The sequence below is a fragment of the Chelonia mydas genome, chromosome 2 (genome assembly GCF_015237465.2).
Source record: "Chelonia mydas isolate rCheMyd1 chromosome 2, rCheMyd1.pri.v2, whole genome shotgun sequence".
Lineage (NCBI taxonomy): Eukaryota > Metazoa > Chordata > Testudines > Cheloniidae > Chelonia > Chelonia mydas.
In genome coordinates, this window is record NC_057850.1 from 2,155,155 (window position 1) to 2,179,492 (window position 24,338).

Sequence of the window (24,338 nt, forward strand, 5' to 3'; positions counted from 1 at the left end):
CTGACATTAGCCTCCCTCTTCCCCCCTTCCTCCATACAGCAAGCAGGAGTCTCTGGGAGCAGCTCCAAGGCAGAGGGCAGGAGCAGCACAGGGCAGTGGGGGAGGGACAGCTGAACTCCCGGCAATTGCTAACCTGCTGGGCAGCTATTGCACAGGGAACTTAGGGGAGCGGGGAGCTGATCGGGGGGCTGCCGGCCCACCCTGGTTCGAAGCCCCCACCAGCTAGCTGCAAAGGGCTGCTTTTCCTGCAAGCAGTGGACAAAGCAGGTGGCTGCCAAAGGACGTTAGAAGGGAGCATTGCACAACTTTACACGCGCATGTTCCCTAATTGATCAGCAACGAAGCAATGGAACAATGTTAACCGGGACGACTTTAAGTGAGGAGTTACTGTAAATAATATTAACTGACCTTTTGGAGCGGTGGGGGGGGGGGTTCAGGAGCTTGGGGGAATCAGTCTTTCTTGTGGGATTTGCGGGATCTAAGGTCTTTGCAGCGGGAGTGGGATTAAAAAAATAGTCCCACGCAGGGCTCTTGTGCAAAATACCTCTTTTGGGGGGAAATTCGGGACTGGGAGTGTGCTAGGGTCACCCTGCAGTTAGTAACCAAGGCTGCTGGAAGCCACAGTTGCGGCTGGTGTGTTGCTGGCAGGCTGTGGGGGTCAGAGCTGCTGGCCCAGGGCTGTGGCTACACAGACACTCAGGGTGTGACTGGCAGGCTGTTTGTGAGTGGCTTAGGCTGGGAGCTACAACAAAGCGTTGTGAGGCACCCAAGATTGCAGGGCAGGTGCTGACACAGCCCCTCACTGGTCCAGATTGCACCCTGGAATGTGACATTGGGCTGTGAAAAAATCCATGAAATTATCCCCCACTCCCGAGTCAGTCAAGGCCCTTTGCATAGGAAGGACCCACGTGTCCTGTGCGATCTGCAATTGCAGGGGAATTTGTAGAAGTGGGGAGGAATCCCCTTGGGATCTGTCAGTGGTGGTGCCCAAACTCAAGTCGGGACCTTAGCTGAGCCTGGGGCCAATCTTTTCCCATCATCAAGCTGGTGGAGATTTTGGTCAGGCTCATGGATGCTGTGTCTCTCGCTCCTCCACAGGAGAAACAGGCTTTCCCATCTCTGGTGCACTCACATGCCTGGAGACAGGTGGGGCTGCACCACATCTATCTGTGTGGGCTTGACCAGGGCCAGGCTTCCTTGAGTCTGAGGGCTGAATCTTGGGCAGGTGCAGAATGTAGACGGAGTCTTCCTGCGTTCCATTTGTCATTCATGAAGCCTGGTGTCTGTCCTGATACACAGGTCCATAAAAGCCTCCAACTTGGCAGGAGAGCCTACCCATGTCAGCTCGTCCTTTAATTCATCACACTGATTGAACTGAAACTGATGGAGGAGTGTGACATCATTCCAGAGGCTGTCTGTGGCCAAGTGTCTAAACTGGGCGACATAGGAAGGGGCCAACCCCAGAGTTTCCCGGTGCATATGTAAGGCAGTCTCTGCCGTGTGAGCTTTAGCTGATTTGTCGCAAATGCTTGCAGGAAAGAAGCCCAGCATGTCAGCATGGGGTGATCCTGCTCTAGCCTATGCTAGGGCCTCTGCAGTAAGCAAGTTAAGTAGCTGCCCCACCTTGACCTGGTCCATGGCATATTCCTGGGGTTGGAGCATAAACAGGAGTCTGCATTGGGTAATAAACATGCAAAACTTGCAGATGGTGCCATGGTATCTCTCTGCGAGCGGAACTCTAGCTGGTGTCACAAGGGGAGACGTGGGTACCTGCAGCTGCTCCGAGAGCTGCAATGTGTTTCCACAGGGAGAAATTTTCTGTCTGCAGTTGCCATACGTGATCTCTCAGGCTCTGGTTCTCAGCCTGGAGGACAGTGATGTGTTCCCGCAGACGCACAGGCCCCTGGGGCTTCAGTGTGGCGGAAGACCCAGCAGTGTCCATACTCGGTTCAGGGGTTCAGCAACAAGGCCTAGAAGAGACCGAGGTGGTCTGAGCAAACTGTCAGGACCCATACACGGGCAGTCCCACCTACCGGGCAAAGCTCAGAGCAGAGTCGGCTCGTGGGCAGGAATCACACCAAGGGTGGCAGGACAAGTCAGAGTCAGAAGCCACGTCAGGTGTGAAGGCCGGCGTCAGTAACTGGGCTCAGGATGAGGCATAAGGAGGGGGAAGTGGGCAAGGAGCCAGGAACTTGGTTGTAGGGGCCCGGTCAGCGCCAGGCCTGGCCAGATTGCTCAGGCAAGGGGTGGCCCAGGCACACCAAGCTTTATGCCCAGTGGTGTCCAATCAGCAGCTGCTGTTAGTCCCCGGACCTTGCTGACGCAGCAGGGGGAGCGTTAGCAGCCGTTTCCCTGCCTTGCCGCGCGGTGGCGGAAGGAGTAAGGTTCCCGCTTGGCGCGCCCACGGGCCTGGGTTCGAGGCCTGCGGTGCCTGACAGTAGGCAGGGGGTTGGCAAGGCCAGCTGGCAGGGGGGTTGGGGGGCTGAGGGGTTGGCAAGGCTGGCAGGCAGGGGGAGCTGGATTGGTGAGTCGGCCTGAGGGTGGGGGGCTGGGTGGACGAGAGGGGGGTGAGTCTGGCTGAGGGTGGGGGCTGGGCGGGCGAGGGGGCGGCGAGTCCGGCTGAGGGCCGGGGCTGGGCGGGCGAGGGGGCGGCGAGTCCGGCTGAGGGCCGGGGCTGGGCGGGCGAGGGGGCAGCGAGTCCGGCTGAGGGCCGGGGCTGGGCGGGCGAGGGGGCGGCGAGTCTGGCTGAGGGCCGGGGCTGGGCGGGCGAGGGGGCGGCGAGTCTGGCTGAGGGTGGGGGCTGGGTGTCTGAAGGGGCAGTGAATCTGGCTGAAGGTGGGGGCTGGGCAGGGGAGGGGGCGGCGAGTACGTCTGAGGGTGGGGGCTGGGCGGGCGAGGGGGCGGCGAGTCCGGCTGAGGGCGGGGGCTGGGCAGGGGAGGGGGCGGCGAGTCTGGCTGAAGGTGGGGGCTGGGTGTCTGAAGGGGCTGTGAATCTGGCTGAAGGTGGGGGCTGGGCAGGGGAGGGGGCGGCGAGTCCGGCTGAGGGTGGGGGCTGGGTGTCTGAAGGGGCGGTGAATCTGGCTGAAGGTGGGGGCTGGGCAGGGGAGGGGGCGGCGAGTCCGGCTGAGGGTGGGGGCTGGGCGGGCAGCAGGTGGGTGACCATGGCTGATCGCTGGAGTTGGGCAGAGCTAAGATACTATCCTGTAGACGTGGTTCTCGCTCCTGTGCTCTAGCGGGTTCCAGTATTTGATCGTCGGCGACGTTATCCCGAGTGAGAGCGTGGTTTTGCCCCCCAATGGTAGCTCCACACTCGGGGCAGCTGCTCTGCTGCATTGGGCGGCCGCATTCCCCAATAGTGTACAAATGGCCCTGAGGGCATCTGTACCAGTGGCCCCTGCCGAATTGCATGGCCTCTGTTATCATGACCCTCTCTGCCTCGGAGAGCTGCAGTCCTGTAGCAGGAAGCCACTCCTCAATCTTCTCCAGCACCCTCTGGAGAGATTCCTCCCGACTCTGGGTGAAAGGGTCCTGCCGCTGGAGGACGCCTATGGCTTCGTTAGCAAGTGCCACGGCCTCGGTGGATAACGACGCTTGTTTGTTTTCGTAGCCACTCAGCCGCTCGAAGATGTTTCCCAGGTACGATATCCTCGTGATCTCATTCCTGCATTCCCTGAGCTGCTGCGCCGTGAAGGCGTGTCTGTTTCTGATGAGCCAGCGCTCCACAGCCTCTATCTTCCTTTTCAGGTTGCGTTCTCTCGCCACTGTGCACTTCTGTGCCTGCTGCTTCAATCTGGAGAGACTTGCGAAGAAATTTAGGGTGTTCTCCAAGTCCAGAAGGCTCTGACGGGAGACAGTGTTCATAATGCTTCTTTCCATACCCGCCCAGGCCACGAGGTCTCTGTCGCTGTTCAGCCGAAGGAGCAGTTGCTGCTTTCCAACTTCAAGTTCTTCCCTGTTTCCCTGAATCTTCAATTTGATCGCCTCGATTTTTTGCTGTATGGCCTTGATCACGTTGTTGTAACGCGTGTTGTGCTGGATGGGTGTCGCGCATCTGGGGCACACCTTCAGCTGGACGTGTTGGGTCTGACTGTTGTCTGGCTCACCATCCATCCAGCGATCCAGGCCCTGCACCTCCAGAACGTGTCCACAGTCTTCTAAGACAACGAAACGGGCATCCGGCTCGTCTTCCGCCCCAAAGAAAATCTCTGTCAGCTCGTCTCTGTGGCATGTGCGACACTTGGGAGGACACGGCTCTCCACAGAGGCCTGCGCAGGGGTGGCTGCAGCTGAGTGATTTTTGGCAGGGCTCATTGCAGCGGGGGCGATTGCACCTCTCGGAGCACAGCTGCGTACACCGGTAGTGCCTGCATTTCCAGGAACAGGGCTGTATACAGGGGAAACAGATCTCCCCGCAGGGCTTATCACAGCGGCTGTGTCGGCACTTGTTGGAGCATTTCCTCTTGCATGGAGGACAGTTCTCAAAACACGATTCCTGGCACTGGTGGGAACACAGAAGGACCCTTGTGCACTTGTTACGGCAGTGGACGTGCAGCCTGCCCTGCACACATTCATAGCAGTTTCCTTTGCAGTGGTGTCCACACTCAAGTTTCTGTTTGCATGTCTCAAGGCAGATCGGAGGCATTTTCTGCTTGTAGCATTCCGTTCTCATTACGTGAGAACAGGGCAGAGTAACATCAATCATTTCCTTGCACCTGCAGGTGCTGCAGGCTTCCCCACAGCGGCGCGTGCATGGGTGTTTGCATTCCAGAAGCTGCTTGCATGGCTCCTGGCAGAGCCAGTGATCAGCTGGCATGTGACAGGGGACTGTCTGGAGGTGCCCACACTTTGGAATGACTTTTTCCACTTCCACGGAACAAGGTTCGCAAGGTTCCTTGCACTTTCTGGGACACCTGTGGTTGAGCTCACACAGCTTGGAGCACGGGAACTGGCAAACGTATAGGCCGTGATCCCTGTCGTGTGGGTGGCAGCAGCGCACGCAGGGGTGGCCACATTCCAGCCGGGTTTGGCACTGGAGCGTGCAGCCTCCGTCAGGGATTTTACTGAAGTCCGAACTCTCCTTCACCACTGTCTTGGTATCGGGGTGATTTTGACACACCAGCGTCAGCCCTTCCCCGGTAAGTTTATTTCTCTTTAGGAGACGTAGAATATCTTTCCACAGTTTGCTGTTGGACCCAGCTGCAATGCCGGCTAGGTTTCCAATGCAATAGAATCCCTTCCTGGCCCGTGACAAAGCCACACAGAGCCGATTTTTATCCTGGAGGAAACCAATCCTCCCTTCTCTGTTGCTTCGTACCAGCGAGAGAAGAATGATGTCATTCTCCTCCCCTTGGAAGTCATCCACGGCGTGGACAGCCACCTCTCCCATGTCCCTGCGCCTCATCAGCGTGCGGATCTTCAGCACCTGGCCGTGGTAGGGGGTCAGAACGGTGACTTGGCTCTGGTCGTATCCCTGATCCAGGAGGTATCTGCTCAATGAGACCAGGAAGGAAGCCTCAAACTCGTTCCTGTAGCTCTCGGAGTCAGCGCTGTGGCTCTCGGCCGCTGTGTGCTGGATGAAGAAGACGCTGCTCTCCACGCCCTGCAGACAGGGAGAGTTGGCACACTGAGCATTTCTTAAAATGAGTGGGAGGAGGCAGAGCTGTCCCACCCGAGGCAAAGGAGCTGGGATCCAGTAACCGCCCTGTAACTCTTGCTATTCCTTTAACCCCCTTTGTCCCAAAGAGCTTTACAGGTGGTACCAGCTCATTCGGCCGCAGCCGAGGGGAGGGACTGAGCGGCCATTCTGTGCCAGTAACGCTAGGCTGCTTACCCTGCGAGCTGCTGTTACTGTGGGCCGCGAATGGCGCCCTGCCCGCAGCTTCTGCGGTAGTATTAGAGCAGAAGCATTTGGCCTCTCTTCTGAGTCCCCTGTGAAGCACCTTGCCCACTGCTGGCGGCTACAGAATAGGGCGCGCTTCCAGGAGCAGTGAAGAGAAATTCCATGCAAAAACTGAACTACCACTAACCCTCGGGGTAGGCAGGAGAAACTAGTCTAAATATGAGTCATTGGGCTTTGCCTGTTTGCAGCTCATCTCCCATGGAGACGGGTTCATATCCCAGTTCCTGACGCTGCCGGTCACACCTCAGCGGTAGCATAGAATTACAGGTCTGAGACTTGTTTAAAACCAAGGTGCAGAGGATGAGCATGAAGGAGCCTGTTCCCTCTGGGAGGAAGGAGGATTTAGTGCTTAGGGCACCCCATGTGTTTATTTTTCCTTCAAAGCGCCTCTTTTCGTGTGTGTATATTAACCATTAAAACTCCCCTTGGCCTCCCCAGCCAGAAGGAAGGGCCCCCACACCAGACACCTAGGCGCGCACACAGAAAAATGACTACGGCTGGTTGGAAAAGTTTTTGAAATTTCAATTGTTTTGCAGAAATCCTCCCTGAATGGTTAGCTGAGCACGTTTCCTTGTTTCCCTCCAGCTTCCCGAGCAGCCAGAAATCGCTGAACGTTCAAAATCTCCTCAAACGTTTTTTGGGATATTTTTTCCCTGCATTCTCCAGCCAGCCCTACAGATGAGGATGAGAAGAAACCGAAGGAAACAAGCCAGCCCTGGGCAACTCCCCCATTCACTGCATCATGGGGCTGCAGTGCTGCCTGACAGGGCTAAGTGGGGCAGAAATAGCTGCACTCACAATGCCCCAGTCACAGGACCCAACAGAGTCTCCACCAGCCGGTCCTGTTGGCTTCATCTGGATCCAGAGGAAACCTAGACTGATAAATAAACACTGCCCTGAGGCGCACGTGGCAGGCTCCTTCGGTGAGTCAAGGCAGAAGGATGGGAGAAACGAGCCCTGCAGTTGGTTTCTTGCTCTACCTTGGGCTTGTTAACAGCTTCAGTGGGATGCGTCTAATAAATTAGAATCCCTTTGGTAATAACCATGCCCTCGTTCCCCGCACTCCCCGAACGCTCTTGCCCGGGCTGGCAGGTGGCTCTGTCACGTTGTGACACAGGCAGCCGGATTTCCCAGCTATGGAAAATGTTTCCACCTACCTTGATCTTTTCATATTCAGCAACGGCATTGTGGTCTTTGAGCTGTTTGTAAAAGAGCGGCACCAGCAGCCGGGAAATCTCTGGGCGCATGCGGTGCTGTTTGAGACAAGAACGGGACACCCAGCTGAGAGCCAGCGAGTCTCCAGGGATAGTTAACTCTTTGGTAACTATTTACAAAACCTCCCTTGGTCCCGGATTAACCCTTTGCTCCATGTTTGTTACAGTTACTCCTGCTTCGCGGGGGTAGCTGCTAGCTCGTGGATGAAGAGATTGGAGCATTCCTCAAAGCCAGCACTAGATTGTACTATGGGACTGATGGACCTGCATCTAGCAACAAAATCCTAAAGCTGTTATCACCCCCCACGCCCGGCAGCTGGCACGTGGTGCAGCCACCCCTGCTACGTCCATCCACCATTTCTGTTCCCCTGATCGGTGTCACTGAGTGTGTGGGTATGTGAACAGCATTTCCCTATACCTAGGGGTTTGTCTGAGTTATTTATTAAACAGGACCCCCAGGTTGCTTGGTTACTGTTGCGGCTGGATGCTCCAGCCATCGTGGAGTCTTGAAATCTGCCTGTTGCATGGGGCTTGGGAGAGGGGTGAGGCTGTTTTTCAGCAAGCTCGCTAGCCCCCAGGAGTGGGGGGGCTCCAGGATCCCGAGCGCATCATCTCAGAAGAGGTGAGGGCGGATTCCCCATCCACTTTCCCATAGCACCGCGGGCTGCAGTTTGGATTCTCTGGGCTTATGCGGACCTGAGTGGAGCAGTGGGGCCTGTTACACCCATGATGTGCCAGGCCCTGCTGCTCCCAAGGGGTAACTCCGGCACAGCCCCTCGGGAGGCGCCGGGAGCCTGGGTGTGGGCTCATCACCCTTCTAGGTGAACTGCTCAGGTGACTCGGACACCAGCGCCAGGGATGTGCAGCTGATCTGCAGTTCTGCCTATCCGTCAGGGGACCCCGCCACTGCTCCCGCCTGGCCCGATGCCGGGATCAGACCAGCTCGGGGCTGCCGCTGAACTGGAGTTAGTTGCTGGGGGGCAGAGGAGGGCACTCGGAAGGACACTTTCTACCATCTGTGCTGGGCTAGGAGATTCTGTCCCTCCTGGCCTGGGTTAGGGGGAGTGGAGGGGAGCCCCGGACTCTGTCATCCATTCGGGGGCTAATCTAGGGCGAAGGGGCTCTGCACATGTGTGACGTGGCCCATTCATCTCCATGCGATGTTCTCAGATGAGAGAGAACACCCCCCTGGAGACACAGGCACCAACTCCGTGGGTGCTCCAGGACTGGAGCACCCATGGGGAAAAAACAGTGGGTGCTGAGCACCCAGCAGCAGCTCCCCACCCACCCCAAGCACCTCCCACCCACTGGCAGGCCCCATGAATCAGCAACTTCCCCAGGCCTCCCACAGTCAGCTGTTTCGCCGCAGGAGGCTGGGGGAGGAGCGAGGATGCGGCATGCTCGGGGGAGGGGGCGGAACTGGGTGGGAAGAGGTGGGGTGGGAGTGGATGGGGCGGGGCCTTGGAGGAAGGGGTGGAGTGGGGGTGGGAAGAGGTAGCGTGTGGGGGTGGCCTTGGGGGAAGGGGTGGAGTGGGGGCGGAAGAGGCGGGGCCTTGGGGGAAGGGGTGGGGTGGAGTGGAGTGGGGGCGGGAAGAGTGGGGGAAAGGGGTGGGGTGGAGTGGGGGTAGAAGAGGTGGGGCGTGGGGCTGGCCTTGGGGGAAGGAGTGGAGTGGAGTGGGGGGGCGGAAGAGGCGGGGCCTTGGAGGAAGGGGTGGAGTGGGGGCGGTGGGGGCGGAAGAGGCGGGGCCTTGGAGGAAGGGGTGGAGTGGGGGCGGGCACCCCCAGCACTTTGGAAAGTCGGCACCTGTGCCTGGAGCTGAAAGCAGCCTGACACAATCGCTCTGCACGCCGTGAACTGCCCTGTTCATCCCCCGGGCTGTTTGTCGTCCCCCGCCCCGCCCCCCGGGAAATACCACTCTGCGAGACGATTGCTGTCACCGGGACGGGCCGGCTGGTGGAAGGGGGCATTCGACCTCCCACTTAGCGTGGGGCCCAGGGGACGAGTGGAGGGTCAGAGCCAAATGCTGGAGCCGGAGGCTCCCCTGGAGCTGTAAGCTAGAGGCAGAGCTGGGGATCGAAGCTAGAACCTGAACCCGGAGCGGGGCAGGGGCAGGGGCCGGGGCCGGGATCGGAACAGGCTGAAGCAGGAACAAGGGCAAGCCCAGCTGCGGGGCCAGGATTATTGGTAGCAATTTGTGGGGGGAAAACATCAGTTGAGATTTGCTATGAGTTTTTTTTCCAGTGTCCCACATTCCTTCAGCCCCCTCTTCCAAGGAAGTTCAGCACTTGAAGGGGGTTTGAAATCAGTGAGGGGCAAACGCTTGGTTTGTGTAGATTGGATGAGTTAGTGCAGAAATTGCAATGTATTTTCTGCATTTGTTTCTCGTGATAACCCTAAGATACAGTTCTGACTGAGGCCTCTATCCTGGTACCGCATCAGCCGCTGGGCTCCTTATACCCATCCTTACGCTAGGGCTCTCCGTTACGGATGCCTGTCCTGATGTGTCATTAATGAGAGTCACAGGTACCTGCTTTTCTTTGATCACACTCAGTCCCGTTGTTCAGGAAGTGGGTGAAGCGCATGCGGCCTGGTTACATTATTCTAATGGTGCTGCTGGCTGGACACTTGTCTTCCCTCTCTTTAATTAATGCTAGTTCCCTTGGCAACGCCTCTGACCTAAACTCCGAGTCTGCCTGTGGCTTTTCGAGCACTTAGGAAAACTGGCTGTTAAGCAGAAAGCAAGTCACAAGGTTAACGGTGTGATGCTGCTGCCCCACCATTATTTAGGCCCCTAAGTGCCCAGTTGCTCAAAGGGGCTGAGCACTGAGCAGCTCCCAGTGACTTCAGGCAGCCCTTTCGATAACCCAGACGCTTATTTCAGCGGACATGGAGAATTCTGCCCATAGTTCTGCCCATCAGCTGCGTTGGTGAAACATGTTTTGTAGATCCGGCCTGGGGAGCAGCCCAAGGCCTCCCAGTGCATGCGGTGTCCTGGCTTGGTGTCTGTTCAGCTACTCGCCGTTATTCCCCACCCTGACACCGTCAGCCCTCCCCAGAGTTGTGACACAGAGTGAGGATCTTCCGGAGACCGTCTGCATTCGCAACCAGGCCAGTGCAGTTACTCAGAGGCTCTCCAGGTGGACAGGGATGATAACTCACATTGTCACTGTACAACCCTCCCACCAGCTACCTGAGAGGGTCACCGGCTGCAGCGAGCAGCGACCCCTGCCACAGGGAGGGGCCTGGGGAGCGATCGGTGCAGCCGGGCCCCTCCCAGAGACATGGACAGCGTCCCTCACCTGATAGAGCAGCTGCACATACGGGATCTGATTATTTATCATGCGCTCGAACAGGGAGATGCCGAGGAAATACTTCTTCTCCAAGGTGTAATCGGCGGGTTTGGGTCGCAGCTGGAAAACACGGAGCCAGTGTTGGGTGCTCGGCCAGTGGGAAGGGGCTGGAGTTTGATATCGGCGACCAGATTCCAGAAGAGCGGAGCTCCCAGGGAGCTGCGGAGCTTTCACCTCCTGCGCTCCTGGATCAGCTCTAAGGAAGTAGCGGCCATCACACAGTTCCCCTTTAATACCTCAGCAAACGCACAAACTCCGCCCTCGCCCCTCTCGGCTCCTCCCCGCCACTGATCTCCTGTGGCCCGCTGACCTGCCAAGGGACCTACCTCACAGGTGGCTGTGCCATTTCGGCAGGGCCTGTCCTGAGAGTGTGCCGGGGAGGGATGCCGGGGAAAGGAGCGGTCCCTGGGGGCAGCAGGGGACTCCTGGGCTACACAGGGGCAGCTGTAGCCGGAAGTGCACTAGGGTGGATGGGCTTGGGAGGCTGGTTTTGTTGCGTTTACCTGCTGGTGATCGCCAATCAGGATGAGGTGCTTGCAGGCCGGCGTGAGGCAGGTTAGAACGTGAGCTTCCAGGATCTCTGCTGCCTCTTCCACAATCACCGTGTGCGGCTGGATTTTCTGCAAGAGCTTTCGGTACTTGGCAGCCCCTAGGAGCAACGAACAAGCAGGGTGAGTGCATGGGGAGAGGGCAGCGTGGCACAGGTGGGAATTCCCGCTGGGGCAAGGACATGCTGTGCCCGGTGGGTACCCTGGCTATTCTGGTGAGGCCCTTCGGAGACACGACACTCGCCCTGCGCGTGGTGTCCTTTATTTCCGACCGTCTGTAGCATGTGCTCATCGCTCCTGGAAGGCTGGCATTGGCAGGAGGGGCCGTGGGGTCTCGAACACTGTTCTGCTTTGTGCTTTTCACACCTTCTGTGGTCCCAGGCGTGTGTCTGCCCCGCAGCAGGGGAGTCAGTGGGATCGGTTACTGGATGTCAGGCCTGGTCCAGCTCCTGTTGACGTCCGTGTCAGAGCTCCCATTCATGGAGCTCGGGGGCCCTCCACCAGCACAGGCTTGTGAGAGGGCGGGTCGGTCTGTGTAGCCCTGTCCGAGGGCAGGGCCTCCTCCAGAGGGACGTTCCTTCAAGGCAGAGCTTGGGCAGTTTGCTTTGTGCTCACCCCGGGGAGACGGCCTGGCCTGTGTTGCTTGCATTCTGTCGCTCTCAGCACTCCCCAGCTCCCCGGCTGTCTCTGGTGTCTGGCCCACAGACCCCGTACAAGCTGGGTCTAAGCGGAGACCTGTCCTGCCATGGCCTCCGGGGCAGACAGATCCTGCCCCCCTGTCAGTGCAGTAGAAAGCCCCAGTTCACCTTCCAGGGGTCGCGTTCTTCAACCCATCAGCCACCATCCCCCTCCCTGCCTTGAAATCCTTTCGCAAGAGGCAGTTTCTCTAGGAGGATTGAAACCTTCCACCACTTCTGGACGTGCAGCACCAGGACCCCTGAAGAACATAACGGCCACACTGGGCCACACTATCCTGTCGTCCAACAGCCAAGCCATTGTGCTGTCCCTGTGACGATGTGACGCAGCAGGGAGGGGGGAGTGTTGACCTGGGAATGTGCCCTGGGGACGGGAGACCTGAGAGCCTGTTACCTGAGCCAGGAGGGGGAGGGGGAGGTAACACCTCTGCCCAGGAATGTGGACGGATGCTGCAGCAGGGAACCTGCTCGGTGGGTTTAGTTGCAGGTTGGGGCTGGGTGGAGGAACACAGGGAACCCCAGGGCTGGGGTCTAAGCTCCCTGCTCCCCCAGAAGGACTTGACTGAGGGGTCCTGGGTGTACCCACAAGCTCTGTTTTGGACTGTGTTCCTGTTGTCCAATAAACCTTCTGTTTTACTGGCTGGCTGAGAGTCTCAGTGAATCCCAGGAAGAGGGGTGCAGGGCCTGGACTCCCCCACACTCCGTGACAACTGGTGGCAGCGGTGGGATCTACTGCACCCCGTGAACGGCGCTTCCTGCAGTAAGTGACTGGGGAACAGTAAAACGAAGGGGGATTGACGGGGACCAGGTGTGCTGAAGATTCAGAGAGAGACGGTTTCAGGGGGCGGTTAACCCCTGGGAGTGTGTGACCAGAGAGAAGAACTTTTGCAGTAACAGGGTCCCCCGGGGGATTGCAGCGAGCGGTCCCAGGGGCGGAGGAGTCTGCAGCTCGACCCTGGCAAAGAGGTGGTGACCTCAAGAAGGACTGGCACACTAGGGGCTTTTCCTGGAAACCGTGGAAAGCTGCCCGGCCTGCGAGTGGCCAGCAGGGAGATGTACGCTAAACGCCTTAAGAGCGACCTGGTGGAGCTGTGCAGGCAGAGGGGGCTGCGCGTCGGGAGGTCCACCAAGGAACAGCTGATTGCCCAGCTGGAGGAGAGGGATCGCTTGGATGACCCGATCCCTGTCCCTGAGGGAAGCCGCCCGGCGGACGCGGCGTGGGCCCTGGGGCCTGACCAGGCTGGGAGGGGTCAGACTGCTGCCCAGGACACCCCGAGACCCTTCCTACCTATGCCTGGGGGAGGGGTTGGGGGAAGCCCAGCGAATACCGAGGGCACCCTGACCCCAGCAGCCAGCAGGGGATCCTCCCGGCGGAGCTCCCCATCCCTGGAGCGGATGCGGCTGGAATGGGAGAGGGAGAGGAAAATGAGGGAGCTGGAGGATCATGAAAAACAACGTCAACATGAGGAGAAACAACGTCAACATGAGCAGGAGGAGAAGGAGAGGGAGCGTCAGGAGAAGGAGAGGGAGCGTCAGGAGAAGGAGAAACAACGTCAACATGAGCAGCAGGAGAAGGAGAAACAAAGACAGCATGAACTGGAGCTGGCCAGGCTGAGGAGCAGTGGGGCCGCGGCTGCGGTGAGTGAGGGGGGACCCAAGACTGCAAGGAGCTTTGATAAGTGCTTCCTGGCCCAGCGGAAGGAGGGGGAGGACATAGACAGCTTCCTGACGGCCTTTGAGAATGCCTGCGAGCTGCACAGGGTTGACCCTGCAGACAGGCTCCAGTTCCTCACCCCCTTACTGGACCCCAAAGCCGTAGAGGTGTACAGCCGGATGACAGGGGCAGAGGCAGGGGACTATGAACTGTTCAAACAGGCCCTGCTCCGTGAGTTTGGGCTGACCCCCGAGATGTACCGGAGAAGGTTCCGGGGTCAGCGTAAAACGCCTGAGGTCACCTACCTACAACTGGTCAACAGGATGCAGGGATATGCCCGCAAGTGGACAGCGGGGGCCCAAACTAAAGAGGACCTGCTTGACCTGTTCGTACTGGAGCACCTGTATGAGCAGTGCCCTTCCGACCTGAGGCTGTGGCTGGTGGACAAAAAGCTCGCGAACCCCCAGCACGCAGGGCAGCTGGCCGACGAGTTTGTGAACAGTCGGTCAGGGGGTAGCCGGGAGGAATCCCAAAAGAACAGGCCCCCCCCGATGCAGAGAGAGAGTCACCATGGGGCCTCCCAGCGGGGAAATAGGGAGAACCCCCTCCAAAGGGGAACGCCTGGTGTCGGGCCCCTCCGACCCGCTCGAGGGGACCAACGTGACCTGAGCTGCTATCACTGTGGCCAGAGAGGCCACGTACGGGCCCAGTGCCCCGGGCTCAGGGACAAACTGAGCAGACCCAACCTACCCAGGGTTAACTGGGTAGGGACTCAGCTGGACGAGGGGCAGGCGACCCAGGAAAGGGGGGCTACCAGTTTGCCACCTGCTCAGGAGGGAAGAGTACCCCCAGCCAGCCCCGCCAGAGGGCTGGAGGCTCTGGACTCAGGGTGCTCAGTTTACAGGGTGGGCGCGGGGCTGTCCCTCCGTAGAGAGTGCCTTGTTCCCCTGGAGGTGGATGGGAGGAAGGTCAATGGATACTGGGATACGGGCGCGGAGGTGACGCTGGCCCGGCCCGAGGTGGTGGCCCCAGATCGGGTGGTGCCCAACACCTACCTGACCCTGACGGGGGTGGGCGGGACCCCATTTAAGGTGCCCGTGGCAAGGGTACACCTGAAATGGGGGGCCAAGGAGGGCCCCAAGGATGTGGGGGTACACCACCATTTGCCCACTGAAGTTTTGATGGGGGGAGACCTAGAGGACTGGCCAAGCGACCCCCAGACCGCCCTGGTTGTGACCCGTAGCCAGAGCCGGCGAGGGGCACTGCGACCTGACCCTGGGGAGGGTACCACACTGGAGGCGCGAGACCCTACTCGGGTGGGGAGGGAGCGCCGAGGGGCACGGCTCAGAGAGGCTGAGGCCTCAGACCTGGCCACGGAGGGGGAACCGGGCCCCATCCCTTCCCCAGCCGCTGAGTTCCAGGCCGAGTTGAGGAAAGATCCCTCCTTGCAGAAGCTCAGGGACCTGGCCGACCTCAGTGAGGGACGGACCATGAGGAGAGGCTGCCAGGAGAGGTTCCTGTGGGAGAAGGGGTTCCTGTACCGAGAATGGGCTCCCCCAGGGGAAGGGGAGTCCTGTGGGATCAGGAGGCAGCTGGTGGTCCCCCAGAAGTACCGCCGCAAGCTCCTGTCCCTGGCCCATGACATCCCCCTCGCAGGGCACCAGGGAATCCGGCGCACCCGGCAGAGGTTGCTACAGAACTTTTACTGGCCCGGGGTCTTTACCACCGTCCGGCAGTATTGCCGATCCTGTGACCCCTGTCAGAGGGTGGGGAAGGCCCGGGACAAGGGGAAAGCGGCCTTGAGACCTTTGCCCATCATAGAGGAGCCTTTCCAGAAGGTGGCCATGGACATCGTGGGGCCTCTCAGCAAGACGACCCGGTCGGGGAAGAAATACATTCTGGTGGTGGTAGATTTCGCCACCCGCTACCCCAAGGCAGTGCCCTTAGCTTCCATTGAAGCAGACACCGTGGCAGATGCGCTCCTGACCATTTTCAGCCGAGTGGGGTTCCCCAGGGAAGTCTTGACAGACCAAGGCTCCAACTTCATGTCGGCCCTGCTCCGGTGCTTGTGGGAGAAATGTGGGGTCCGGCACGACTGGGCCTCAGCGTATCACCCCCAGTCCAATGGGCTGGTGGAGAGGTTTAACGGGACGCTAAAGATGATGCTGAAAACCTTTATGAACCAGCACCCGCAGGATTGGGACAAGTACTTACCTCACCTGCTGTTCGCGTACAGGGAGGTGCCCCAGGAGTCTACCGGATTTTCGCCTTTCGAACTGTTATATGGAAGGAGGGTGAGGGGCCCCCTGGACCTGATGAGAGACGAGTGGGAGGGGAAGGCCACTCCCGATGGAGAGTCAGTGGTGGAGTATGTCCTGACCTTCCGAGAGAGACTGGCTGAACTCATGGGCCTGGCCAGGGAGAATCTGGCCAGAGCCCAGAGGAAGCAGAAGGTCTGGTATGACCGCACGGCGCGGGCCCGTGCCTACGCCACCGGGGATCAGGTGATGGTTCTCATCCCCGTGAGAAAGAACAAACTACAGGCCGCCTGGGAGGGCCCGTTCAAGGTCGTCAAGCAGCTCAATGAGGTAAACTATGTGGTGGAGCTGTCGAACCGGGCCCACCACCGCCGGGTGTACCATGTGAATATGATGAAGCCATATTATGCCAGGGGGAATGTGGTGTTAGCTGTGTGTGGTCAGTGGGAGGAGCAGGGAGATGACCCTTTAGTAGATCTGTTCCCTGGGACCAGAGCTGGTTCCCCCCTGGAAACAATTCCCCTCTCGGATCAGCTCACCCCTGCCCAGCAAGCTGAGGTCAGGGGGGTGCTGTATCCGTACCGACAGCTGTTTTCCAACCAGCCTGGACGCACTAATCTGACTGTCCACCGGGTGCAGACAGGGTCGCACCTGCCGATAAGATGCTCCCCCTTCCGAGTCACAGGGAAAACTGCTCAGGACCTGGAAAGAGAGGTCCGGGACATGCTGGCTTTGGGGGTGATCCAGCCATCGGCCAGCCCTTGGGCCTCGCCGGTGGTGCTGGTCCCCAAAAAGGATGGGTCCGTCCGGTTCTGTGTGGACTATCGGAAGCTCAATGCCATCACTGTATCGGATGCCTACCCCATGCCCAGGCCGGACGAGCTCCTAGACAAGCTGGGAGGAGCTCGGTACCTTACCACCATGGACCTTACAAAGGGCTACTGGCAAGTGCCGCTGGATGCAGATGCCCGGCTGAAATCGGCCTTTATCACCCCTCTGGGGCTCTATGAGTTCCTGACCCTGCCTTTCGGCCTCAAGGGAGCGCCGGCCACCTTCCAGCGCCTGGTGGACCAGCTCCTGAGGGGGATGGAGAGTTTTGCCGTGGCGTATATTGACGACATCTGTGTCTTTAGCCAGACCTGGGAGGACCACGTGTCCCAGGTTAGACAAGTGCTGGACCGACTCCAGGGGGCTGGGCTGACTGTCAAAGCGGAGAAGTGCAAGGTGGGGATGGCTGAAGTATCTTACCTGGGCCATCGGGTGGGGAGCGGCCGCCTAAAGCCGGAACCGGCCAAGGTGGAGGTGATCAGAGACTGGCCCGCTCCCCACACCAAAAAGCAGGTCCAAGCCTTTATTGGGATGGCAGGATACTACCGAAGATTTGTGCCCCACTTTAGCGCCATAGCCACCCCCATCACTGAGCTATGCAAGAAGGGGAAGCCAGACAAGGTGGTCTGGACCGAGCAGTGCCAGGAGGCTTTCCGGGCGCTGAAGGAGGCTCTGGTCAGTGGCCCAGTTCTGGCAAACCCAGACTTTGACAAGCCCTTTGTGGTGTTCACCGACGCCTCCGACACGGGACTGGGGGCGGTGTTAATGCAGGAGGATGAAAAGGGGGAGAGACACCCCATCGTGTATCTGAGCAAGAAGTTGCTACCCCGGGAGCAACACTACGCGGCCATCGAGAAGGAGTGCCTGGCCATGGTGTGGGCCCTCAAGAAACTAGAGCCCTATCTCTTCGGGCGACACTTCACCGTCTACACCGACCACTCTCCCCTGACCTGGCTGCACCAGATGAAAGGAGCCAACGCCAAACTCCTGAGGTGGAGCCTGCTCCTGCAGGATTACGACATGGACGTGGTCCATGTGAAGGGAAGTGCCAACCTGATAGCGGATGCGCTGTCCCGGAGAGGGGGCCCCGAACTTCCCCAGGTCACTGGTCACAGTGACCCCGCTCAGTTCAGTCTCGAAGGGGGGAGAGATGTGACGATGTGACGCAGCAGGGAGGGGGGAGTGTTGACCTGGGAATGTGCCCTGGGGACGGGAGACCTGAGAGCCTGTTACCTGAGCCAGGAGGGGGAGGGGGAGGTAACACCTCTGCCCAGGAATGTGGACGGATGCTGCAGCAGGGAACCTGCTCGGTGGGTTTAGTTGCAGGTTGGGGCTGGGTGGAGGAACACAGGGAACCCCAGGGCTGGGGTCTAAGCTCCCTGCTCCCCCAGAAGGACTTGACTGAGGGGTCCTGGGTGTACCCACAAGCTCTGTTTTGGACTGTGTTCCTGTTGTCCAATAAACCTTCTGTTTTACTGGCTGGCTGAGAGTCTCAGTGAATCCCAGGAAGAGGGGTGCAGGGCCTGGACTCCCCCACACTCCGTGACAGTCCCCAAGCCTGGCTGCCTGACCTTCCTGTCCCCTCCCCTCCTGTGTCAGGCCGTGGCTCTCCCGTGCTGACCCCGTTTAGCCCGGAGGCTCTCTGGAGCAGGGATTATGTTCTGGGGCCGGGTGCTGCCTGGTTTGGGCCTGTCTGAGGGGCTGTGCATAAATTAACACAGTTTGGGGTGATTTTTCAAGACACACCTGCCTCTCCTAAAACTGAAACAAACATGCGCAATTAGGGACCCTCTCCCCCAGTGCGTTTTGTAATGTATGGACAGCCCCTGCCTTGAAAAATAACAGCAGCATGTGGGTCCCTTGCCAGGATTACCTGGGGGTCTCACTTCATCCTTTCCCTGCCACTGGGGGCCTCGGGCCCTGGCGCCCCTCGGTGTTCACCGCCTGTGGCACACGCCAGCCGGGTCTCCTGCCCTCCTCCCAGGTGCTGGGGTTGGTGAGCAGGCGCGGCTGGGGTGGGGTTGGTGAGCGGGCTTGGCTGGGGTGGGGTTGGTGAGCGGGCGTGTGGCTGGGGTTGATGGCCTGTGCCACACAGGAAAGCAGATGATCTGCTGGTCCCGTCTGACCTCACAGGCTGTGGCTGCGAACATCTGTCCGTGGCTGAGGCTGTCTCAGGTTGTGCGTGGGGGGAGCAGCTGGGAGCGTTCTCACCTGTTGTCGTCATGCCAATGACCCGGCTGCGTTTCAGCACCCTCAGGTCCTCCTGGAAGGTGAACTCTGCTAGCTGAGCTGCTTTCTTCTCATACTCCTCCAGCTTCGCCACCAGCGTCTCCTTCAGCTCACGCTCGTAGGCCAGCATCCACCTCCTGCGTGCATGGTGCAGGAGAGCGGCTCGGCTTGCTGCGCCTGGAGCCGGGACCCAGCCCTCCCCCAGGGGCCCCTGGGGCCGGGGCCGTGGTAGCCCAGTGGTCAGCGTGTGACCATCCCCCTGCCCTCGCCACAGGGTGCCGTCCGGCTCAGCCAGCCTGGCTGGCTCACATTCCCGCAGGACTCCTCAGAGCAAGGGTGCCCCTCGGGCTGGCTCCGGCCAGGCTTGTCCAGCCCCGGGTGGCAGGGTGCGACTTGGGCTATGCCTGGCCCTGCCTAGAGAGTAAGGACCTAGCTCCTGCTCCCCGGGGCCCCCCTCCCACCAACGAGCAGGGCCTGCACTGGCTGGAGCTGTGTGATTGGGGCCGCCCTGAGTATTAACCTCCTCTCCCATGTGACCAGGGCTGGGCTAGCGCTCAGCTCTCTGGGGTCAACGGCTGGTGTGTGTCACCCTCCTCTCCCAGAGGTCCCGGCTCCCCGGGAGCTTGGGAAGGGTGCTGGCAGGACCATGCCGTGGTTTGGAGGGCTCGGGGAGGGAGGCTGCTGCCCGGAGGGGGGGCGGGAGACCTGTAGAGACGCCAGCGATCCGTCAGCCGCAGCTCCCCGACGTCTCTCACGTTTGCGACGTCCTCGTCGGTCATGATGTCGCCTTCCTCCAAGCGTTTGCGCAGCCCATCGCGTGAGGAGCTGAGGGAGAGACTGGGCAGTGACAGAGCAGCGCGGGGAGGGCTTGGGGGGCTGCGGCCCCTGCTCTGTGCGAACCCCAAGCCTGACAACAGGGCACCAGCCGCAGCTGGGGTGACCGCAGCTCCCACACCCCTTCCAATGGCCGCGGGCTCCTGGCACGGCCACCCAGCTGTCCCCTGCCGCGGCGGGTCTGACGGGCTGGCAGGGGGATGCAGGGTGCAGAGCAGGGACAGGAGCCGGAGCTGCCATTCCCAGGGGCGACACCAGAGACCGCGGCAGCGTTGTCTCCCTTTCAGAGCAGGACGGGGCGCAGTGCCAAGCAGGGCCCGGGGCCGTGGTGCTGGCGCAGGGCAGTGAGGGCTGAGGGCTTTGCGCAGCAGCGAACGCCGTGGCTGCAGGAGGGGCCGTGGGGCCTGTGCTCCCAGCTAGTCCCAGCGAGGCTCCTCTCCCCACTGAGGCCCGGCCGCGTCGGCCTGTCTAGCAGACACAGGGCGGCATGAGGCTGGCAGAGCAGCCGGGCCTGTGCCCGCGCCCTGGGGCTGTGCTGAGCTCAGTAACAGGCACGTGGCGTCTCTGCCCAGGGCCCCGGACTCTACCTGCCCTCAGCGGGGAGGATGTAAGCGAACTTCTCCTCCGCTGTGCTCCGCCGCCACTCGGAAGGGTCCAAATCGTCCTCGTCATCCAGGGCCCGCTCATCCCTGTGACGCGGCCAGGGCTCTTCCTCCGCACCTGGGGGCGGTGCAGGGTGACCCCGTGTCCCGAGATTCGGGGCTTTGTCTTATGCAGGCACCTGTGACCCCCCACTCCCATCCGGTCACCCTAGCGGGGTGGCAGCTCCATGGGGACCCAGGCCCGTGAGCTCAGGGCCAAATCCTGCCCCACAGGTCCAGAGGCAGGAGCTGCCCCGGGGAGCATCAGCAGAGCAGGCCAGCTCTCACCTCGTGCGGCTCAGCCTCGGGGACTGGGGCCTGGCTCTGGCCTCCCGGCCCCAGGTCCTCAAGGCCCACAGCTCGCGCTGGATTACGGGGCGGGTGTCCTGCCCCCTACGCCCACCATCACCAGCTGCTCCGCCTGCAGCAGCCCCCTGAAAACCCGGCATGCAGGTCGCTGCCCCTCCCCCAGCCCGGGCTCCGTCCCCTGCTCAGATGGGGTGAGGGCGTAAGGGGCTGAGCCGGGCCGGACCCCGGGGTTGGGCCAGTCACCCCGCGGGGAGGCCGGAGGTTCGTCTGCCTGGGCTCCGCAGGAGGAGCTCCGAGCATAGCCTGCGGCAGCTCACAGCCCTTTGCCCAGCCACTCACCTGCCCTCCTGCCCCTGCCCTCAGCCGGGGCCGGCTTCCTCTCCTGCGCCGCCCCGGGGTCGATCTTCAGCCAGTCGCACATGTCGAAGCACCCCTGTGGAGCAGCCGACACTGAGACGGGGTGTGACGGAGCGGGACAGTTCCTAATGTTTCCTCTGAATGCTGTAGGGGTGCCTCAGTTTCCCCTAGGCATTTCTTAAGTCTCTAGGGGGTGGGATAAGGGGGTGGGATTGTTGCAGAGCAAAGGGCCAGGGTACATAAATGGCCGACACTCTCCTGGCCACTGATGGCCTGGCCCTTCCCCCCTGCAAGGTGAGAGCTAAAGGGTTGGAGAACAAAGGAATCAGGTGCCCTCCTGGCCCGGGAAAGGGACAAAGCCCAGAGGAGGGGGGGCTGGAGAGAGTTTCAGTTTGGGGCTGGCTGGGGACATGGAGTGAAGGGCAGACGGGGTTGTCTGGCTCACTGCCCCCGCAAATGGACCTGACTGAGGGGTCCTGTTCTCTGTACCTACAAGCTCTGTTAGACCCTGTTCCTGTCGTCTGCTTCGTAGGGAGCAGTTCCAGAGCATCGCCCGGGTACTCCGTGACACGGGGCCCCAGCCGCCCACCCCAGCTGGGCTCGGACGGGGGAACCCAGCCCTGGGGAAGGGGCAGCGGGGTCCTATGTCCTCCCCACCCCCGCCTCACCCAGGAGCGCGCCAGGTTGTCATCGCGGATCTCCGCGGCCAGCTCTGTGTCCGTGAGGATCCCTCGGCGGAGGAGCTCCAGCACTGCGGTGCGGTAGGCGATGCTCTCCTTCTGCTTCTGCAAGGTCTTCCGCATCTGGGGTGGAACAGAGCGTGGGCCGGGGGCAGCCTCCTGGCCCAGGGCACAGGGCGGGGCGGGCAGGGAGAGCCGTGCTCTCGGGGGAGGGGGAGAGTGGGGCGGGGCAGGGCAGGGGAGGGAGTGAGTGGGACTGGGGAAGGAGAGCTGTGCTCGGGGGGGGGGGGGGGGGGGGAGTGTGGGGCAGGGCTGGGGAGGGAGAGCCGCTCTCCAGGGGTAGGGGGGGTGAGTGGGGCGTGGTGGGGGAGGGGAGAGCAGCGCTTGGGGGGGGGGAGGGGCAGGGCGGGGGAGGGAGAGCCGCGCTCCGGGGGTGGGGCCTCCTGCCCAGCGCCCACCCGATCACTTGGCTCTCGCTCCCCCACACCTCGGTTCCCGGGGCATGCAACGGTGCTCACCCCAGAGCCCTGCTGGGGCCGCAGTGCGAGAGCTGCCCCACACCCCGTGCCCCACATGCTAGCAACGTACCCAGCCATACTGGTGCTTCTCCACGGCCCCCAGGAGCCCTGGCAGCTGGTTTTGGCGAAGGTTCCTCAAGGAGCAAACTGCCACCTTGTCGCTTCTGCTCCTTCCCCCAATGCGCACCACGCCGGAGGGCTGGAACCGCAGGATCCCTGCGCGGGGGGCAAGCGGCAGGGCTGGCTGCACTGACCACACAGACCCCCATCCCAGAGCCTGGCCTGGCCTGATGCTGCTAGTCGGCTGGGAACAATGCAGGACAGCGAACCTCGTCCCACCCCTCGCAAGCGCTGGAGGTCACATCAGCCCCATGTGGGGGGCTGGAGGTCGAGCCTGGCCGCTAGCCCAGCCCGTGTCCCACAGGGACAGGGTGGATTGCGCAGGGCTGGAAGCAGGGGGACTGTTCGGTGCATTGTGCAGGGAGAGGCAGCGATCGTGCCGACGTGAGATGTCCGGCAGTGCTAAAGCCTCACTGGAGAAGCTGATAATACAGCTCCAGCCAGCTGGACCCGGAGCTCAGCGCCCGCGAAGGGACCAGCCGTGCCCAGAGCTCAGCGCCTGCCGTACCCGGAGCTCAGCGCCTGCGAAGGGACCGGCCGTGCCCAGAGCTCAGCGCCTGCCGTACCCGGAGCTCAGCGCCCACAAAGGGGCCGGATGTACCCAGAGCTCAGCACCCGCCATGCCCGGAGCTCAGCGCCTGCGAAGGGGCCGGATGTGCCCGGAGCTCAGCGCCCGCGAAGAGGCCGGACCCCTCCAAGGGGCAGGGCAGAGGGACGGCAGCATTGAGCTGTGCCGCAATGACAGGGTTTGCTGGGGGAACAGCTGCAATCTCACCTTGCAGGGGGGAAGGGCCAGGCCATCAGTTGCCAGGAAACAGGGTGTCGGCCATTCTCTGTGTCCAGACCCCTGCACACACCTGCCCTCTAGGGCTCTGCAAGGATCATACACCCTTATCCCACCACCTAGATACTTAAGAACTGCATAGGGGAAACTGAGGCACCCCCACACTATTCAGAGGAAACATTAAGAACAGTCCCACTTAGTCACACCTGGCAACGGATGGCCTGGTCCCTTCCCTTCCCCCCTGCAAGGTGAGAGCTAAAGGGTTGGAGAACAAAGGAATCAGGTGCCCTCCTGGCCCAGGAAAGGGACAAAGCCCAGAGGAGGTGGGGCTGGAGAGAGTTTCAGTTTGGGGCTGGCTGGGGACATGGAGTGAAGGGCAGACGTGGTTGTCTGGCTCATTGCCCCCCCAAATGGACCCGGCTGAGGAATCCTGTTCTCTGTACCTACAAGCTCTGTTTAGACTGTGTTCCTGTCGTCTAATAAACCTCTGTTTTACTGGCTGGCTGAGAGTCACGTCTGACTGCGGAGTTGGGGGGCAGGACCCTCTGGCTTCCACAGGACCCCACCTGGGTGGACATCTGTGGGAAGCGCACGGAGGGGCAGAGGAAGCTGAATTCTCCGAGGTCAAACCCAGGAAGGTGGAAGCTGTGTGAGCTTCTTGCCCTGCAGACAGTCTGCTCACGGAGAGGAGACTTCACCAGAGTCCTGCCTGGCTTCTTAGGGAGTAGTTCCAGACATCATCCAGGGACTCCATGACAACTGGTGGCAGAGGTGGGATGTACTGCACCCCGTGGATGGCGTTTCCTGCAGTAAGTGACTGGGGAGCAGTAAAACGAAGGGGGATTGACGAGAACCAGGCGTGCTGAAGGCTCAGAGAGGAGTGGTTTCGGGGGGGCGGAGGAGCCTGCGGCTTGGCCCTTGGAGAGAGAAGGACTTTTGCAGGAACAAGGTTCCCCCGGGGATTACAGCGAGCGGTCCCGGGGCGGAGGAGTCTGCAGCTCGACCCTGGCAAAGAGGTGGTGACCTCGAGAAGGGCTGGCACACTAGAATCATAGAATATCAGGGTTGGAAGGGACCTCTGGAGGTCATCTAGTCCAACCCCCTGCTCAAAGCAGGACCAATCCCCAGCGAAATCATCCCAGCCAGGGCTTTGTCAAGCCTGACCATAAAAATATCTAAGGAAGGAGATTCCACCACCTCCCTAGGTAACCCATTCCAGTGCTTCACCACCCTCCTAGTGAAAAAGTTTTTCCTAATATCCAACCTAAATCTCCCCCACTGCAACTTGAGACCATTACTCCTTGTTCTGTCATCTGCTACCACTGAGAACAGTCTAGAGCCATCCTCTTTGGGACCCTCTTTCAGGTAGTTGAAAGCAGCTATCAAATCCCCCCTCATTCTTCCCTTCCGCAGACTAAAC

At 60.6% G+C, this 24,338-nt stretch overlaps 1 protein-coding gene across 1 annotated transcript in view; it reads right to left on the minus strand.

Annotated features, from left to right (window-relative positions):
• Positions 1 to 1,911: 1,911 nt before the first annotated feature.
• LOC102933596 (NFX1-type zinc finger-containing protein 1) overlaps positions 1,912 to 24,338 on the minus strand; it is a 36,447-nt gene continuing 14,020 nt past the window's right edge. The window contains exons 5-15 of the mRNA XM_043541899.1: positions 22,085 to 22,230; positions 21,485 to 21,619; positions 20,799 to 20,892; positions 20,108 to 20,229; positions 19,381 to 19,892; positions 18,658 to 18,812; positions 10,967 to 11,112; positions 10,413 to 10,523; positions 7,056 to 7,151; positions 2,601 to 5,598; positions 1,912 to 1,970 (exon numbers count right to left, since the gene is read on the minus strand). Of these exons, the coding sequence (XP_043397834.1) occupies positions 1,912 to 1,970; positions 2,601 to 5,598; positions 7,056 to 7,151; positions 10,413 to 10,523; positions 10,967 to 11,112; positions 18,658 to 18,812; positions 19,381 to 19,892; positions 20,108 to 20,229; positions 20,799 to 20,892; positions 21,485 to 21,619; positions 22,085 to 22,230 (4,574 nt within the window). The remainder of the gene's footprint in view (positions 1,971 to 2,600; positions 5,599 to 7,055; positions 7,152 to 10,412; positions 10,524 to 10,966; positions 11,113 to 18,657; positions 18,813 to 19,380; positions 19,893 to 20,107; positions 20,230 to 20,798; positions 20,893 to 21,484; positions 21,620 to 22,084; positions 22,231 to 24,338) is intronic.